Raw genomic sequence first — 19,863 nt, forward strand, 5'->3', positions numbered from 1 at the left:
AGTGCTCCCTGATTTCATTCATGAGTAAGCAATGTTCAATAGAAAAGGCACTAAACTGGGAGGCAGAGGCTGAGGAGCTGTCCAACTTCAATTTGTCAAGACTTCGCTTTGAATCTTAGCTCTTGTGCCAGTAGTGCCTCAGCTTCCTCACATGTAAAATGGGAGAACACATGCTTGGATATTAAGGGTCTGGGATCAGCACATGGTAAATGGGCAAGAGAAGCTTAGTCTAGTCCTGGCTCTAGTGCTGCTAGGCTGTAAGATCTCTGCAAAGTCTCTTCCCTTCCCTACAACTTGTCTCCAGTCCTTCTCCTGACATGTCGGGGCCCCGGGAACAAGCCTGACTCCCTGTTGGCCCCCACGAGCTGAAGCGGCCCCAGGATCAGTCCCAGGGACTTCAGAAGCTAGTGCTAGGCTGCAGCCTGGGGCCCCTGTTCCCTCACTTGCCCCTCCCCTCCTGGCCACCTGCCTCTGCCCATTTCTCTGTTCATTATCACCTCCACTAGGGGGATGGAGAAGCAGAACAAGGAGGTTAAATTCAAATCAGTCATTTTGTCACTTGCTGCCAGGAAACGGGGAGGGACGAGAGGAGAGACTCCAGGCCTCAGGTGCAACGTGTGGGCAGAAATTAGTCCTGGTAATTCTCAGGAAATTTCCTATATGTTTCCACGTTGGCCCAGATCTGCTCCAGAGAATTCTGGGAACCTTCCATGAGGGGACAGAGCAGCCTCCTTCAGAAGCTGCTAATGGTTTGTCTGCAGACGCTGGGGTTTCCCTGCCCTGGAGGAACACCTCTGCTGGGGGCAGAGTGGGAGACGGCCTTTTTCATCACTTTTTCAGCCTCTCTAGCAGATGAGCATCCTGAAGACCCCATTAAGGGGGTCGTTATGATGTCATGAAGGGTCCCAGATTTTCGGCTCCCATGCTGCCCGGGGAATGAGGGAGCAGGTGGCTAAGATATTCTTCCTAGGCTGTGGAAGTGAAACCTTCTCTTTCACAAAGTTAGTGGCAAACGTAAAAGCCAGTTGCACCTAAAGACACCTGGCGGATGATTCTGCGTGAGACCAGGGAAGACTGTGGCCCCAGTGCTGGACCAGGTCGGCAACACGAGGTCCCGGGAGCAAGGTCTCCTCGTGGAGCACACCAGGCTAAGACCCTTCTTAACGTCGGCCCAGCTCACCCTCACTCACCTCTGAGGTGCTGCTGCAGAACCCCTGCCAGCCTAAGAGGATCCACACCTCACCCACAACTAGTCAGAGGGTCACCATGCCCCAGACTGCATTTTAACCACAGCTGTCACCCCCAAACCTCTTACTTCTACCACTGCTTCTACTCTGGGGTTTGCGCCCAGCCCAAGCCCCTGCTACCCTCTCCATCATAATGGCCCCTCCGTTAGCCTTTCAACAATGAGGAACCTGGGGCACAGGGAGGGAGAGAGCAAACTGTACATCCAGTTGCTTCCTGTGTCTTAGGTCAGATGGAAAGCAGTGTTCCATTAGCAAAGAAGAATGAAGCCCACCACCCTCCAGGCCTCCCTGCACAGTGTGTTCCCATCTCTCTAACCCCCAGAGGAGTGATCAACAAAAGCCAGTGAGGTGACTCAGACGTCAGGCTTGAGGGCCTTTGATGGAGCAGGTGGCCCTGACCTGGCCACTCAATGCCTCCCTTCTGAGCACAAACACACACCTGGGGACCCTGACTATTGTTGCAATTGAAATGCAATCCACAGAAGGGGCTGAGAAATTTCTCATGCAAAATTGTGCTTTTAAATATGGAATCTCTCCCAGGGCGCTACTTTATTATTATAGTAATTTCCTCAGAAGGGCAGGCATCCAATGCTGTTTCTCCACCACCTTTGGTGACATGGAAATCTGATGGAAATATTCAGGTTGCTTAAGTGGTTAATGCAGAAGAGGGAGACATAAAGGCAGCTCTTCCAAGGAATGTGGACTCCTAGAATCCAGGTACAGGGATGTGCTCTAGACTATTGGTGAGGGGGGGTGGAACAGGTAAGGATCCAGTGTGCTCCCTCCACTGCCCCCAGGATGCATAGGGTGCCCAGGCCCACCTCCTTTAGGGACCTTTGTCTGCAATCATTTCTTCCTTGGGAGAGCAGCCAGGGCAATAAGAGGAACAAAGAGGCTCCCAGTCTTTCTACTAGAGTCCTTATCAGAAGCCTCACCACGGTACAGGTCCCTAGCCCTGCGTCTGCCTGTGCACAGGATGGGAATAGAGCGGGAGGTGGGAAAGAAGGGGTAGGAAACTGCTGCTTCAGCTGAAGTGCTGGGATTATCCGAAACTTTCACTCATCTCTTCTCCCATGACCAAGAAAACATGGAGTCCCCAGTAATCAATGGAGTACCCAACGGCCAGTGGCTGAATCAGCATTAGAATTCTTCCCGCCCATGGATTCAGGCGGATCTGAACCTTTCTTCAGGCAAAGCCTACAAAAGTGCTGCAGTGAGGTGGAGTGGTTAAGAACACAAACCCCAGAACCTGACTGCCTAGGTTCCAGTGCAAGCCCCTCACTAGCTATGTGGCCTTATCAAATTACTGAACCACCCTGTACCTCAGTCTTCTCATCTGAAAAATGGGAGAGGAGGGTTAATAATAATACCTACCTGATAGGGTTGTCTAAAGATTAAATGAATTAATTTACGTAAAGCACCTAGCGTTAAGTGTTAGCTATTACCAGCAGTTCCCAAATATACCGGTGCCAGACTGCCTGCATCTGAATCACTGGGGCCCTTTATTAAAAATGAAGATCCCAGGCCATTCAGTAAGTGCAAAGTAGAGCAAGACCTGCCCAGGATTTGTGACCGCAGCCTATTTTAGAACCATTCCCCTGGGCAGAATTTCAGGAAGCACCTACAACAGGATTTTCTGGGAGGCAGACTTTCAGGATCTATCCAGACCTGCTGAATTTTTGTGGGAAGAGTCCAGGAGTCTATAGCAAATTGCCCAGGTGCCATGAGGGTGCCTAAAGCCTAAAAATCCCTGCCTGAGATGACTGAATTCCAAAACTGCCTCCACCCTTTGCCCACGCTGGAAACCCTACACTCCTGAACCTTAGGGTTTCTAAGAACTCTTGAGGATTAGCTAAGATGATTGTTTTAGTTTAATAATATGAATGCATCTTTGACTTTAATAGCATCTTTATTTTTAAACCAGTACAGGGATATCCTCATAACGTATGTTACCTGTCCAACTTCTAAGGCTGGGATGGGTGGGCATCACCAGCTACTGGCAGCTCTGCTTTACCAACCCAGAAGGTTCAGGCCTGCGTCCTACCTCTGTAGCTGTCTACACTGCCAAGACTTTTCTCAAGCAATGGCCTAGGGCTGCGTTACCTTTCCTCGCCAGCATTCCACTCACTGGCTTCAGGGTCCCTCCACAAACACTGAGTAATGGTAACTGTTTCATAACACACAGAAAATATAATCAACTAATGGATAGAATTCTCTCAAATTTACTTTTCTCTCCCAGACATTTTTTTCAATCTTTGGCGCCTGCTACCGCTTGCCGGCTCATGCACGCTCATGGGTACCCAAAACAGAGGCACATGTAGCAAATGAATATTAACAGAAAATGCAGAAACTGCCAATTACCCCCTGGCCTGGTGGCCTGTTGTAGGCACACAGGCTGAGGTTGGGGTTTTTTGCCACAATCTGTGAACGGTGAGATTCAGTGCCCTTGCGTGTCAAGGTGGGGTACCCCACGAAGGGGTGCAGTAACTCAGGGGTGTATGTATTCATACATCAGCCATTCCTTCGAGAACTCACTATTTGTTAAGCCCTACCACCAAATCAAACGTGTGCACGTACAAGGGTGGCAAGCCCAGGATTTCACTCTGGGCCACATCAAAGAGCAGTTCTCCTGGGAGTGCTCTGGTCAGCGAGCGTGGAACACGGAGGCCACCTGCATGTCTAGGGTCATTCGTGGACGCCCATGAGTGCTTGGGCTGGAAGGATGCTATGAGCTGCCAGTGATTCCAGGGCACTGCCTCCCAAAAGGGCCAATACTCTTAGCTCAGGAATACTCCACTCTGAGGGAGAACTGTCTGCGGCCAGCCCAACACCTGAGAAGCACCTCAAGAGAAGCCCAGGTCTCCAGACCCCGACGCAAAGGGTATGGGCCAAAGGGCAGCTCAGAGAATGCAGCCCGCAGACACCAGCAGCCTGTTCTCAACAAGCTCTCAGGCCCAGTGTGAAAAGACATGGACTTGAAGAGGCAGTTGTTTTTCTGGAGACAGAGAAAAGAGCCCTGGTTCTGTGTATAGAAGTCCAGAGTATGTCAGGATCCCTGCCTCCCAGCCTGCCTGCTCCCCTCTGAAAATAGCCTTTAAAAGCCCATGCCTCTGCCCTGCATGTCATCTCTCTCCCCACACAGCAGAGGGGGCTGTAAGCGGGGAGGGAAGGGAGGAGGGAAGGGGCCGTCTCCTTCAGTGTGGGCCTCTCACTCCCCAGGTCAGCCAGCCCCTTCCCTCCTTCCACCCAGGCAGAGGGTCTCCTAGGGCCCCTCCTGCTTCTGGCTAAGTGTCCCCACCACCTGGCCCGCGGCTGCCGTTATCCCTCTGTCCCTGCCCTGGCCTGGGCTGAGGACCTGACTGCTCTTAGAGCTGCTTGCCCTGGGTGACAAGGGCCCACTGAAATTCCAACAGAGACCCACGACAGAAAGAAGACAGACAGACACAAAAGTGGCCAAACCAGCAAGGAAAGGCGCCGCCTGGCCACGGCAGTGTAAGAGGGATCTGCTCTCTGTGTAGGCAGCTCACTGATCCACTTTTCTGATAATTATTCCTTACTCATCGCAAACCGAATGACGCTGGCCCCAGCCCAGCCAGGCAGGTGGGAAGGCAGCTCCGCGTATGAGGAGGAGAAAATGAGCCTGCCTGTGTTCATCGGGGAGAGGAAGGAGTGAATGGTGTGTACTATCACTGTGCACTGAGCAGGGACGCCAGGGCTGCTTTAATATTCTGCTGAACGTGGCATTTCTTTTAACCCTTACTGGAGAGACACGTTCAGCCCAGAAAGCCGGGCTCTTCTGGCCAGGCTAACGGGAAAGTTTCCGAGCTGCGAGGAGGGAAGGGCTCCGGACGACCTGGGTGACAGGACCGGTACGCGCGAGGCTGGGCGCCCGCACCACGACACCCTCCCTGGGGCCTCTCCAGCCCAGCAGATAGGGAGGGCTAGGCAAGAGGGGGTCTAGGGTAGAAACCGCGCGCCGCCAGACGCCCAGTGAGTTCCCACACATTTGCTCTCCAATTTCGCTCGAATGCATATGCCCTCCTTCAACGATGGAGACCCAACGCCGAGACCAGGCTCCCCAAGTAGGCACCTATCTGCTCTCCGAGACCGAGCCGCTGACCCTCCAAGGGGCGCGAAGATCGGCGGGCAGGACGCTCCGCCCCAGCGTTAGAAAGTCCCGTGTGGCCTCGCCCATTGCAAATGCCCGCTCTCCCAGGTCGTCCCGACTGGTTTGGAGGTGTGCCTCGCCTGGCTTGTCCTAATTCAACCGCTCCCGCGCTTGCCTCTCAATAAGCCAAATCCAAGCATCCCTTCTGCGGGGTGTTGATCGCGCTCCCCAACGTTCCAGTCCCTGTATGTTCCCAAAAGCAACCCCCTCGGCACAAAGACCCAGCAGCCAGAGAGGGCAGCGGCAGGCGGAGGGCAGACAAAAAGCCACCTTCAGAAAAGCAAAAGCGAGCTTTCTAGGCATTAATCGCCGCACCCCCGCGCCGCCACCAGAACGAACGCGGGATATGGTGGTCTTCGCTACCAGGCCGGGTAATCTCAGCCCCGCCTCGGGGCCACAAGGCCCCAGCTTCGCTTCGAGAAGGGCAGCACTTTCCGGAGGGGTCGGGGCGCTGAACCACGGGGTTTGGGGCCGGGCGGAGGGTTCCACTGGGCAACCAGTAGCAGTTGGACGAGGACCTGGGCAGCCCAGCGGAGCGAGCTCCCAGCTCGGAAGGCGGCGCGGGTGCCGGGGGCTGCGTGCGGAGTCCCTCGGTGGAGTTTCACCCACGCCGGACACCAGGGCTGCGGGGCTGAGGCGCGTATCTGCCCCCAGAATTGCTTCCATCCCGACACTAAACTCCACTCTAGGCCGGCTGCGTTTCGGGAGGGGGCTGCGGCCGCCGCTCTGCTTCGGGGAAGGGGGCGGGGGAAGGGGGCGGGAGGCGGGAGAGGGGCAGGGATTTCCCACAGGGATTCGCGGGCGCCGCCGAGCGCGGGTCTCCCTGCTGCGCCAGGCGCTGTGCCCGCGGAGCGCGCTTTCCGGGCCACGGCGGCAGAGGCATAGCCGAGGCTGAAGTAGCAGGGAGAGCGTCGCTGCGCGTCGGCTACCTTCCCAGGCCGGAGGGATACTGGGCGAGTTTCGTCAGAACTGATCACGCACCCCACCCCACCCCCGTTTTCAGGAGCAAGAGGCGACAAAGGTGTCCACCCCGCCCCGACCGACCCGGGAAAGATGCAACCCGCAGGCTCCGGTACCACCAGCTGTCCCCCGAGGGTCGGGCCAATGAACTCAGCTCCTCTCATTCGGCAGCCACTTGCGAGGTACCGGGGCAGAGCTTCTCCGGTCCCGGCGCGCGGCGCTAGCCCGCCGGGCCGAGTCCTGGAGCCCGCGGATCCCGAGCGGAGGAAAAGGAGAGGTGGCGCGCGGCTGCCTAAGAGCATCCTTGCCCGGGATAGGAAGCGAGCAGACTGACGCCCGTACTCCAGGGGCCGGACCGCCCGAGACGCCCCTTCCTCCCCAACGCCGGTCTCCCCGGAGCTAAGGAGCCTGCACCGCAATGCAGCGGGCTCCGTGCTCTCTGAGCCGAGCTGCGGGAGACCGGGGCTGCTAAGGAGCGCCCGGGCGCGGGAGCCAGAGGGCTCCGCGAACCAGCTGCGGGCGCCGAAAGCCAGCCGGGGGCGCGCGGGTGGGTGCCGCCCCAGCCCTGCGCTCGGCCGCGGCCGATGCTCCCCAACAACCTGGCTCTCGGGTCGCGGGATGCAGGCGACGCGTAGCAGCCACAGAAGCATACAGCCGCCAACTTGCTCCGCGGTGGGTACGTTACCTTCCATCGCGGCCACTGCGGATGCCAGGAGGAGCAGCAGCAGGCAGTCCAGGGCCATCGCCGGCCGGCGGTCCCCAGGCCGAGCCCGAGCCGAGGCGGCCGCGGGGGGAGGGCACCGCGTCTCGGGGTGCCGCTGCGCTCCCCGCCGGTGGCTTCTCCGTATCCTTTCGCGCTCTGGCTGGGACCGGACTCCCCGGAGCGCGGCGTGGGCGTGGGCGGGATTGTGCGCGCGTGGGGCGGTGCGGGCGCGCGTGGGTGTGGGTGTGCATGTGTGTGTGTGTGTTTATGGGAGAGGTGGGTGTGTGCGTGCGTGTGTGAGAGAGCGGGCGAGGGAGTGCGAGCCGGGGAGAGCGCGCGAGTGCGTGTTCGTCCTGGTGTCACATTGCGAGCTACAGCCAAGCCTACTGGAGGACTGAGCCGGCCAGACTGACGGGGGAGGGTGCGGGATCCCCCACCATCAGCTCTCTCCCCACCCCTAACACCTCCTGTCCAATCAAGGAATCAAACCTGCAAAATTCCCCCGTCCAATCAGGCGCGAGCACCTCCTTACACTGGCATTGTTAGTTTAAGAAAAACTTTTGCTTGCAAGGCTGTGCGGGAGGGCCGGGAAGGCGCTAGGAGGGGTCCGGGCTCCCCCTGGTGGTGCTCTCGGAGAACCGCACCGGCCGGCCCCAGCTCTCCATGCCCTAACCTAGGGGGCCTAGGGAAGGGGCTGACTAAGACCCTTCCCCTTACAGCCCACCAGGACTAGGTGAACTATAAATAATCAAATTTGTCTTCTTTCATCTTCTCAGCGAGACTACCCTGACTACTCTATTTAGTGCAGCCCCCATGGCACACCCTATCCCTCCTGTCCGTAGCACTTCACCTAACACACTGTGGTTTTTACTGATCAATTTTGTTTATTGTGGGTATCTCCTTACCAGAACGGGATTCGTGTGTGCTTTGTTCACTACGGAATGGCCAGTGCCTAGAACAATGCCTGGCCCGTAGAAGGTGATGGCATGTATCCGCTGACTGAATGAATGAGGTTCAGAGAATCTGGGGGCAGTAGCCCCAGGGTGCAGGGCACTGGATATGCTTCCTGTCCAGCTCCCTGCTGCTCTTGTCCCCCAGAAATCTCTGGCTGCCTTTAGTTTTCACTTCCCCATGTGTTCTGTGACCATCCACCGAGGGCCCCAACCCCAGAGGACAGGTCAGGCGGGAGGAACCAGTGGTCACACAGCCCCTTAGAGGGGCAGAATGCAATAGGGGCAGCGAGAGCTCTGCAAGGTGGCAGGTGGGGGAAGGCACCAAAACTGTGGGGGAGAGGCTGGAAGGACTTGCAGAGACAGCAACAGGAGGACAGGGCATTGGAGGCAGGAGCGATTCTCCCGGGCTCAGCACCCCCAGCTCTGCTTTCTTTTCCTGTCTCTAGGGATAGCCGGAGCATTCAAGATCTGCCTTGAGTCTGTAAAGCTATGCTGGAGAAATGTCCTCATCCCATCACTCCCACCCCAGACCTGATGATGGTCTGGTCCTACAGGGTCAGGGAGGACCTGTTAGGTCAACCCCCCAACAGTCGCCTCTTCCCCACCAAGCCTTTCCCAGATTTGTCAATGATTTAACTGTGGGCAGATGTGATGACCCCTCCCATGCTCTACGTCCTCCTCTTCCAGCTTTGCCAAATCAGCTTCCCACCCTGAATGTTTAGTCTCTCCTTTGCCTCAGTCATAGCCAGACTCCTCTCCCCATCCTGACACTGTTTTGCTTCCCGCACTCTGACTCAGGCTGCCTCCCTCCCCACTACCTTCCATCCCACCCTGCCTCGGCACCAGCCTTCATTCCCTCATCCTCCTTCTTTACGGCGTGCCAGCTGCCCTCTGTCCTGCCTCACCCCACCAACTACATCCCAACATCTCTGGAGCCATCACCCCGGGGATGACCCAGTTACCCACAGTCCTCCTAAGCCCTCAGCACCCTTGACATCAGGGAGCTCTTGCCTCAGTTTCCATGGTGCCTGCTCTCCTCCTACCTATCTTAGCACTTCTTACTGTTCCCTCTTCAACTCTTGCTGGGTCCATGGACAATTCCTCAGCAGCTTCACCTGCTCTTCTGCCTCCAGCCCTCCCCCCATGGATGGATAGATGGATGAGTCTCAGACTCCTTTCTGTCCTTTGCTATATCACAGTCTTTTTTTTTTTAAGAAATATTGCTTTATTTGAAAAACTTACTTCTAAATTACTTTTTTAAAATATTTTTAAAAGTCATAAAGAGCACCCAAGAAGAAAATGTATACAGTTTCCATAGGAATAAGGACCAAAAAAATGGTGTTGGTAATTGTCCCAAATTACATTTCCTAAAGGAAAAAATGTAATATTTAACCTTCTTGTTTTTGAGGCAGGGTAAGTAAACTACACACATCATAAATAAAATTTTCTTACTTTACAAGGAGGAAGGACTGTGGTCCTGTTTTTGATGCATATTGAATACAAAACACAAAATCCACTGTATGAACATCATAGTCGTTTGAGAGGTACATTAGGCAGAGTCCCCTGTGCCACAGCTTGCTTCTGATGCCCTTGGCCCATGACCGTGAGCCTGTCCCAGTGCCAGCCCGCTGCTTTGGTCACCCAGCTTCCATCCCCTCCCGTCTCCAATCCTTCGGCACTCTGCTGCCAAACCAATCCTCCTCAAGCCAAGCTTGATCTTATCTCTTCCCAGCACAGAAACCTAATGGCTCCTCATTGTGTGCTAAAGAAAGACCAACCACTTCAGCGTAGCATCCAGATTCCTCTACAAGCTCCCTGGAACATGCCTTCTCAACCCAGACTTTGCCAGCCTCCCTCTGTGCTGGGCTGCTCAGCCAGCTTGATCCCCTCACCATCCCCACACCCAACCCAGGCTCTCCTTCCCTTGCACCCGGCTAGCCATGCATTCACCCATTTATTCCACAAATATTTATTGGGTACCTACTATGAGCCAGGCAGGGCTTGCTCGAGGCTGGGGAGACGCAGACACAGACCCTGCTCTGAGGCAGCTTACGGTGTAGTGGAGAAGGATGACAATAACCAGGAAATAGGTGTCAGGTGATGGGAAGGACTGGAAAATAAGCAAGGTTAACAGCTAAAGGATGATGGTGGGTAGTGAGACACGAGGGGAATGACTTCTGTTTATTGCGCACCTGCTGCGTACAAGCACTGCACCAGATGTTTTCATGCAAACTGAAATGAAATGAATTGAATTTCTTGCCCTCAACTTCTACCCATAGCCCACCTCTCCCAGGAAGCCTTGGTGTCCCTTAACTGGTCCCTCTCACCCACAGTCTTGTGCTACAGCTCCTTGTGTGGGTACAGAGCAGCAGTTCCAGACTTGGCTGAAGGCATTATCCAACTGCAAACCTCACTCCTGGGAGGACCCTGGGACACCACAATTACAGGGGTCCCAAGAACTCTGCCAGGGTCTCTGAACCTGTGCCAGGAAAATTACACAAGAATCAGCCACTTAATATCTTCTGACCTGCAAGGCTCACCCAAGGCTCACGAGGATTTTAAGTTGGTAAGGATGTGGTAGGGCCACAGGTGTGTTTTATAGTCCTCACGCCAGTGGATTCTGCTGCACAGTGAGGCTCTGGAGCCACTGCCTAGGAGTTTCAAACTGTTCTCTGAGGTCCTCTCAGGGGACATGCAGATAGGGAAGTGGTCAGTGGATGGGGCTGCAGACCTCACCTCTGCTCCGTCAGCTTTTCATTTTACTCTATTGACTATATCAGGTTTTGTTTGAAGGAAGTGTTCTGTGGCAAGAAGAGAAAGAGGTAGGGGGAAAATTAGAGGGCTTAGAGGAGGGAGTTGGATCGGGTTGGGGACGGGGCACAACAGTTTGAAAGGGTATGAGGGAACGGCACTGATGACTTTTAGCCCATGCTGATGGCTCAGGTAAGAATAGCATCAGTTTAGGGCTTTTGTTAATTTCTCTAATAACCCAGGGGATTGACTTATCCTGAGCAAGTTAAATATTAATTTAGCCGTGCAGCAGATTGATCTCTCTCTTGCAATGATTTATGCTCTGTAAATATCCCTGAAAGCACCATTGGTTTGGGATTCCAAGCCTGGGTGCCCATTTTCCCCAAAGCAACTCCTTGGCTGTTTTTTCTTCTCTCTGAAGTCAAATGCTCACTTGTTTTCTTGATTAATCACCCAGCTATTGGATATCACTAAATCATTCCTTCAAAGTGACAGATGCTTACCTCCAAGCCAGCAGCTGAGGGCCCTCAGGCACCCAAGGGTGACTTGACCCTTTTTCTAGGTCTCAGAGGCCCTTCTGGCTGGAAGGTTTGGGGGCAGCTAACCAGGTCACCCCCACCTCTAAACAGTTTTGTGTCTAAAAGATTGAAAAGCATTTCTAGTGAAAGCAATTGCCCAGCTTCCACTCTACACATTATGAAGCTACTCTATTAGAAAGTTCCTGCTCACCGCTAACCTGCATCCCTTTTGTTGTAGTGTAAGCCTGTTTTCTTCATTCTACTTAGTAGAGGGAGCATAGACAAATAGTAACCACCCTGAGGATGATCATATGGGTGTCTTGTACCTGAGATATTAAGTTGCTCTCTTATCCCATCTTTTTCTTTCTAAACATTATTTAACTGCATAAATGAAAGGTTTAGTCATGCACTCCATGACCCAAGCTACCTTTAATTAGATTCTTAAGCTGCAAGACACATTTTCATCCGTTCTTTTTGGAGAGGCAGGTGGATCATTTATGAGTTATTTAAAACATTTTAACAATGGATAATAGACAAATAACAAAAGCTTCCTCTCCCTCTTTTGTTCTTTCAATGTTTATTGATCAGAAATTCAGTGTTGGTTGCCTGCAAAATACTGGGGACCCAGTGATGTCTGTGACCCAAACCCTCCCTTTAAGGATCTCAAGGTCTTCTTGGGAAGACAGACACTGAAATGCATTGTGGGACTTTCTGTACAAAATGGTCTCTGGCTAGAGGCTTCTAACAAAGCCTCTCCCTATTTCTCAGGAAAACACCCCAGCAAATACAGACAAATATGAAGACTCAGAGTAACAAGGTGAATGAACACTGACAGACAACCTAATTGGCAGGATGTGGAAGGAACAAACAACCCTTATAAGGCAGATGAAGCTGGATGGAGAAAATCCTATCAAACACATGTGTGACATGTGCCAAGTTCTCTTCCATAATGAGAACTTGCTTTAAAGAAATAGGAAGATACATGGTAATCCCCACTCTGTCAATACTTGACTCAGACACCCAGGATCTCTACTAACCAGAGAATGGAGTAAATATCCATCACCATTATTGCTTCAACTCTGAACCAAATGAAGAACAGTTTCCCCAAGTCAACTTCCTCCCTTCCCCAAGGTCTTCTTATACCCAGAAGAGCCTGAAAATGAGCAAGACAACTAGACAGATGATGGGCTAATGGAGACACAATGCATTCTGGAGGGGAAGAAAGGTCAAGAGGCTGGAGCAGATATGGTAATAATTGTGGGAGCAGTACAACTGCGGAGTGTAGTTTTTCCTGTGACACATCAGGTCAGAGCACCAGAGAATCAACATGGTAGTTGGAGAAAGACGCCACCTCAGTGGAGCAGATATACTAGATGAAGGCTACACTGGCTGGTCCTCCAGCTGTAGGTCTAAAAAGATGATTCAGCTATCAATCAAGCAGGGAGATGGGGGGCCCAAGGCCAATCCACTCCTCCTGCCTAGCATAAAACAGGACTATGAGTCCCTCCCTTCTCAAGAAGGAGTGAAAAGGGGTCAAGAGAGTCCAGGGACCTGTTGGAAATACTGCAAGACAAAGAGCAGGGACAGTACCTCCAAGACCCTGAGGGGGAGCATCCCTTTAAAAATGATGCTCTGCCCAGTCAAGAGACATTTTCAACAAGCTTCTCGGTATGCATAAAGACAAATTCCATGACAAAGGAAGAAGCTGACAAGAAAACAGGCTAAGAGGAAAAGGCAACAGAATGAGAGAAGGGAGGAGAAAGGGGGGGGGGTTTAAGGAAATAAAAATGCAGGGCAGAATTAAATTCTACACTGGTGTGGCAGGAAAGAGCAGATTTGTTGCTGCTGAGCATTGAATGAGTGGTGTTGAAGACAAGCTGGGGAATCTTTCCAAAAATGCATGCAAAATGGACAGAAAAGGAAAAACATTGAGAGAGAATATGAACATATGGAAGACACAAGATGGAGGACCAACATACGTAAAATTGTGTTCATGCTTGCCAGGGGCTGGGGACTCCAAAGAATTCCCAGAAGCATTCCTGAAAGAGTTCAGAGTTCCTAAAAGAGGCAGCAGTATAAATGTCATGAAATAATGGCAAAGCTATCAATATTAAAAAAAAAAAAACAACACTTTACTTAGCTGAGTAAAGGCCTAATAGTCCCATCTTGGTGATGTTTTTGAAGATATTTTAAAGAAATCTTACATCTACCCAAGGGCACACACAAATAGACACATAGAAAAACAGATTAGATTACCTACAGTTAGACTAAATATCATTAACTTCATAACACTAAATTCCAAAAGAAAATGGAGCCCAAGCTGTAGACTTTGATGAGTGAAAAATTTGTGACACAAATAATATATTTGAGCAGGCTAAAAAGCAACAGACATTTTCAGTTAAATTTTCCAGTCTCAGAAAATTTGCAGCAGTTTTAAAACTAAAGTTACTTGAAAATATATCCAAATGATAGAGATGAAGTTTGGTGACAAGCATAAAATCAATTAAAATAAAAGTCTAAATGTTTGTAAACCACTTTTAAATTGAATAAAAATATCAAAAGTAGTCTCAATAAAGAATATACATGTTGTTAAAATTCAAATTACAAAAACCTAAATCTAATAGCTCAAATTATATTAAGACCAAAGAGGAGGGGGATGTTAGGTGGGGGAACAAAGCTTTGTGAAATTCCTTGTTCACATAGGAGGGATTCAGAAGCTTTTTTTCTTAAATGCTTCTTTCTTACAAATACTGAAATTGGTTTAAAATAGTTAAAATTAGCTTAAAAACAGTTTTAAATAGTTGAAGCTTTCCACAAATACAATTTAAAGAAGTATATATACCTTTGAAAACACTGGAGAAGATAAAAATAAAATATAACTTGTATATTTTTTTAAAAGGAATTGAAAAATTATTAAACAGAAGATAAATCATTGTCAAACAAAAAGAATGCATAAGAAATGACAGAAATCACTTCCAATAACAAATATGAATAAACAGAATATTGATAAAGAAGACTTTTTGGATAAAAAGTATTATCATTTTACATATCATACCTAAAACAAAGGGGAAAATAAATAGTAAAAGAATAACTTTCATTCATGGTAATACTATAGGTTAAGCCACAAAACTCTTGCTAAACATATCCAGAGAAAAACTCAATAATATGTAAAGTATCTTCTTTTCAATACATTGCAGGGCCCATAATTATCCCTAAGAGTCTAGAAAGAAAGTACTAAAATCCAGACTGATAAATGTGAGAGCTTATGCTGCAGTGTGGGCAGGGACTAGTCCCTGGTCCAGAAATCTAATGGCATGAATTTTAATGTATATCACTTGGAAACAAGGCTTTGAATGAATGCAAGACAGAAAGTTGGAACTGAGACCACTGCATAAAGTTGAGGCCTCAAACTGCAACATCTTCATTGAAACACTGGACTGAGAAAAACGTTTACCCACTGTCAGAGAGGAGGACTAGGAAGCTTGCATCTCAACCTGGGCTTGACTTGGGTGTGAGAGACAGTAACCTCCCCACAGAACTCCTGTGATAGGCCTTCACTTACCACGGGCTTGAGTTCAGATTTATACTACTTAATCTCAAATCTCCAAAGCCAAGAACTCAATTGAAAATAATTTGTTGTAAATGGGTTGGTAGAAGGAAATGCAAAAAGGACACACACCCCCATAAGATTCCCACAGATAAAGCCCTGCCAAATATGAACTCACAATCCAAAATCACAGAACACATGAATAAATCTACCATAAGCAAAATTCAGCAGACTAAACAGAGTAGACACATTATTATAGAACTATCAGAGAAAGACTTAAATATCAATATTTAAAATAAGACACTACAAAAAATTAAACATTTATGAGAGAACAACATAAAATAGGAAAAAACTTAAAGACACTGAAACTAAAAACTAAATGGATAGTCTTAAGACATTAAATATGCTTAAAGAGAAGTTTACTGAATTTCACGTTAAATCTGAGAAAATTGGCTATAATGCAACACAGAAAAGTAAAGACATGTAAAACATTAAAAGAGGTTGAGGTATATGGGTGATGCAAAGAGAAGGCTATCATAATTTTTTAAATACTTAAGAGGAAATAATTGAAGTAATTGGAGTGGGGGGTGGTTAAGCAATATTAAGAGAAAATGGCAGAAAGTTTTCCAGAACTGATGGAAGAAATGGATTGTTCAGGTTTAGGAAGCACAGATTTAGGAAGTCCTGAGCAGAATAAACAAAAAATATTCATGCCTAGACAAATCATAATGAAACTTCAGGACACCAAAAACAGAAAAAAACCTTAAAAGTGATCAGAAATAAATGACAGTAGCACAGGGAACTCTGCTCAATGTTATGTGGCAGCCTGGATGGGAGGGGAGTTTGGGGGAGAATGGATACATGTGTATGTATGGCTGAGTCACTTTGCTGTGCACCTGAGACTATCACAACATTGTTAATCAGCTATACTACAATATAAAATAAAAAGTAAAAAGGAGAAAATATTAAATATTAAAAATCTATGAAACTCAAAAAAAGAAAAATAGAAAGAAAAGAAATGATGGTTACTTTTAAGAAATGAAAATTAGTCTTCCCAGCAGCAAAATGTTAAGTGCAGAAGGAAAATAACTATGAATCTAAAATTTTGTATAACCTAAAATCCTGTATCCAGCTAAATTTGTATTCAGGACTGAGTGCAAAATAAAGGCTTTATCAAGCAAGACTTAGGGCATTTACCACCAAGATACTGTCTCTGAGATCTACTAAAAGAAATCATTCATGAATAAGAGAAATGAAATCAAAAGAGCAAAGTAAGATGAAAGAGGCAATAATGTGGGCAAATCTTTGGCATTTGTAAAAGCACTAAATACTAAATAACAATAAAATACTGAATATGAACAGCATCTAAGGTAGGAATTAAAAAGCTAAATGTTTTTAAAAATGCTGGTGCCATTCTGGAAGCAGGCAGAGGTATTGAAAAAAATTAGATCTTGTCTGTCTAGTCAGTCATGCTTTACAATGTTAAGGGTAACCACTTCCCAGATAAGCAGTGGGGGAAAAAGGGAATGATGAAACTTTATCAATACAATGGTAAGTAGGAAAGGAGTAAAACTAAGGAAAGAAAAGCACAGCATACATACACAAAGCACAAAATAAGATGATGGAAATAAATCCAAGTATATTAGCAATCACAATAAATGTATCTGCAACATAGTAAATATAAATGAAATAAAGTTATTATTTTTTTTAAATTTTATTTTATTTTACTTAGATCTTTATTGGAGTATAATTGCTTTACAATGGTGTGTTAGTTTCTGCTTTATAACAAACTGAATCACTTATACATATACATATGTTCCCATATCTCCTCCCTCTTGCATCTCCCTCCCTCCCACCCTCCCTATCCCACCCATCCAGGTGATCACAAAGCACCGAGCTGATCTCCCTGTGCTATGCGGCTGCTTCCCACTAGCTATCTATTTTACGTTTGGTAGTGTATATATGTCCATGCCACTCTCTCACTTTGTCACAGCTTACCCTTCCCCATCCCCATATCCTCAAGTCCATTCTCTAGTAGGTCTGTGTCTTCATTCCCGTCTTACCCCTAGGTTCTTCATGACATTTTCTTTTCTTATATTCCATATATATGTATTAGCATATGGTATTTGTCTTTCTCTTTCTGACTTACTTCACTCTGTATGATAGACTCTAGGTCCATCCACCTCACTACAAATAACTCAATTTCATTTCTTTTATGGCTGAGTAATATTCCATTGTATATATGTGCCACATCTTTATCCACTCATTTGTTGATGGACACTTAGTTTGCTTCCATGTCCTGGCTATTGTAAATAGAGCTGCAATTAACATTTTGGTACATGACTCTTTTTGAATTATGGCTCTCTCAGGGTATATGCCCAGTAGTGGGCTTGCTGGGTCATATGGTAGTTCTATTTGTATTTTTTTAAGGAACCTCCACTGTTCTCCATAGTGGCTGTACCAATTCACATTCCCAGCAGCAGTGCAAGAGTGTTCCCTTTTCTCCACACCCTCTCCAGCATTTATTGTTTCTACGTTTTTTGATGATGGCCATTCTGACTGGTGTGAGATGATATCTCATTGTTGTTTTGATTTGCATTTCTCTAATCATTAGTGATGTTGAGCATTCTTTCATGTGTTTGTTGGCAATCTGTATATCTTCTTTGGAAAAATGTCTATTTAGGTCTTCTGCCCATTTTTGGATTGGGTTGTCTTTTTGTTATTGAGCTGCATGAGCTGCTTATAAATTTTGGAGATTAATCCTTTGTCCGTTGCTTCATTTGCAAATATTTTCTCCCATTCTGAGGGTTGTCTTTTGGTCTTGTTTATGGTTTCCTTTGCCGTGCAAAATCTTTGAAGTTTCATTAGGTCCCATTTGTTTATTTTTGTTTTTATTTCCATTTCTCTAGGAGGTGGGTCAAAAAGGATCTGGCTGAGATTTATGTCATAGAGTGTCCTGCCTATGTTTTCCTCTAAGAGTTTGATAGTTTCTGGCCATACATTTACGTATTTAATCCATTTTGAGCATATTTTGTTGTATGGTGTTAGGGAGTGATCTAATCTCATACATTTACGTGTACCTGTCCAGTTTTCCAAGCACCACTTATTGAAGAGGCTGTCCTTTCTCCACTGTACATTCCTACCTCCTTTATCAAAGATAAGGTGACCATATGTGCATGGGTTTATATCTGGGCTTTCTATCCTGTTCCATTGATCTATCCTTCTGTTTTTGTGCCAGTACCATACTATCTTGATTACTGTAGCTTTGTAGTATAGTCTGAAGTCAGGGAGCCTGATTCCTCCAGCTCCGTTTTTTGTTCTCAAGATTACTTTGGCTATTCGGGGTCTTTTGTTTTTCCATACAAATTGTGAAAATTTTTGATCTAGTTCTGTGAAAAATGTCAGTGGTAGTTTGATATGGATTGCATTGAATCTGTAGATTGCTTTGGGTTGTAGAGTCATTTTCACAATGTTGATTCTTCCATTCCAAGAACATGGCATATCTCTCCATCTATTTGTATCATCTTTAATTTCTTTCATCAGTGTCTTATAATTTTCTACATACAGGTCTTTTGTCTCCTTAGGTAGGTTTATTCCTAGATATTTTATTCTTTTTGTTGCAATGGTAAATGGGAGTGTTTTCTTGATTTCACTTTGAGATTTTTCATCATTAGTGTATAGGAAAGCTAGAGGTTTCTGTGCATTAATTTTGTATCCTGCTACTTTATCAAATTCATTGACTAGCTCTAGTAGTTTTCTGGTAGTATCTTTAGGATTCTCTATGTATAGTATCATATCATCTGCAAAGAGTGACAGTTTATTTCTTCTTTTCCGATTTGTATTCATTTTATCCCCTTTTCTTCTCTGATTGCTGTGGCTAAAACTTCCTAAACTATATTGAATAAGAGCGGTGAGAGTGGGCAACCTTGTCTCGTTCCTGACCTTAGTGGAAATGCATTCAGTTTTTCATCATTGAGGATGATGTTTGCTGTGGATTTGTCATATATGGCCTTTATTATGTTTAGGAAATTTCCTTCTATGCCTACTTTCTGCAGGGTTTTTATCATAAATGGGTGTTGAATTTTTACGAAAGCTTTCTCTGCATCTATTGAGAAGATCCTGTGGTTTTTCTCCTTCAATTTGTTAATATGGTGTATCACGTTGATTGATTTGCACATATTGAAGAATCCTTGTATTCCTGGAATAAACCCCACTTAATCATGGTGTATGATCCTTTTAATGTGCTGGTGGATTCTGTCTGCTAGCATTTTGTTGAGGATTTTTGCATCTATGTTCATCAGTGATATTGGCCTATAGTTTTCTTTCTTTGTGACATCCTTGTTTGGTTTTGGTATCAGGGTGATGGTGGCCTCGTAGAATGAGTTTGAGAGTGTTCCTCCCTATGCTATATTTTGGAAGAGTTTGAGAAGGATAGGTGTTAGCTCTTCTCTAAATATTTGATAGAATTCGCCTGTGAAGCCATCTGGTCCTGGGCTTTTGTTTGGTGGAAGATTTTTAATCACATTTTCAATTTCAGTGCTTGTGATTGGTCTGTTCATATTTTCTATTTCTTCCTGATTCAGTCTTGGCAGGTTGTGCATTTCTAAGAATTTGTCCATTTCTTCCAGGTTGTCCATTTTATTGGCATAGAGTTGTTTTAGTAATCTCTCATGATCTTTTGTATTTCTGTAGTGTCAGTTGTTACTTCTTTTTCATTTCTAATTCTATTGATTTGAGTCTTCTTCCTTTATTTCTTGATGTGTCTGGATAATGGTTTATAAATTTTGTTTAACTTCTCAAAGAACCAGCTTTTAGTTTTATTGATCTTTGCTATCGTTTTCTTCATTTCTTTTTCATTTATTTCTGATCTGATCTTTATGATTTCTTTCCTTCTGCTAACTTTGGGGTGTTTTTGTTCTTCTTTCTCTAATTGCTTTAGGTGCAAGGTTAGGTTGTTTATTCGAGATGTTTCCTGTTTCTTAAGGTAGGATTGTATTGCTATAAAATTCCCTCTTA

General features: G+C 46.9%; 1 protein-coding gene across 2 annotated transcripts in view; it reads right to left on the reverse strand.

The window, feature by feature from the left end:
- The window catches only part of EPHB1 (EPH receptor B1), a gene marked incomplete at both ends in the record, with an annotated part of 425,673 nt that extends 418,555 nt beyond the window's left edge, over positions 1-7,118 (reverse strand). For both annotated transcript variants that reach the window (XM_082839068.1, XM_082839067.1), the window contains one exon: positions 7,061-7,118. In XM_082839068.1, coding sequence (XP_082695194.1) covers positions 7,061-7,118 — 58 coding nt within the window. The remainder of the gene's footprint in view (positions 1-7,060) is intronic.
- Between the last annotated feature and the right edge of the window lie 12,745 nt (positions 7,119-19,863).

Source organism: Leucopleurus acutus, assembly GCF_964270905.1.
Source record: "Leucopleurus acutus genome assembly, chromosome: 5".
In the NCBI taxonomy this organism is placed as follows: Eukaryota; Metazoa; Chordata; class Mammalia; order Artiodactyla; family Delphinidae; genus Leucopleurus; species Leucopleurus acutus.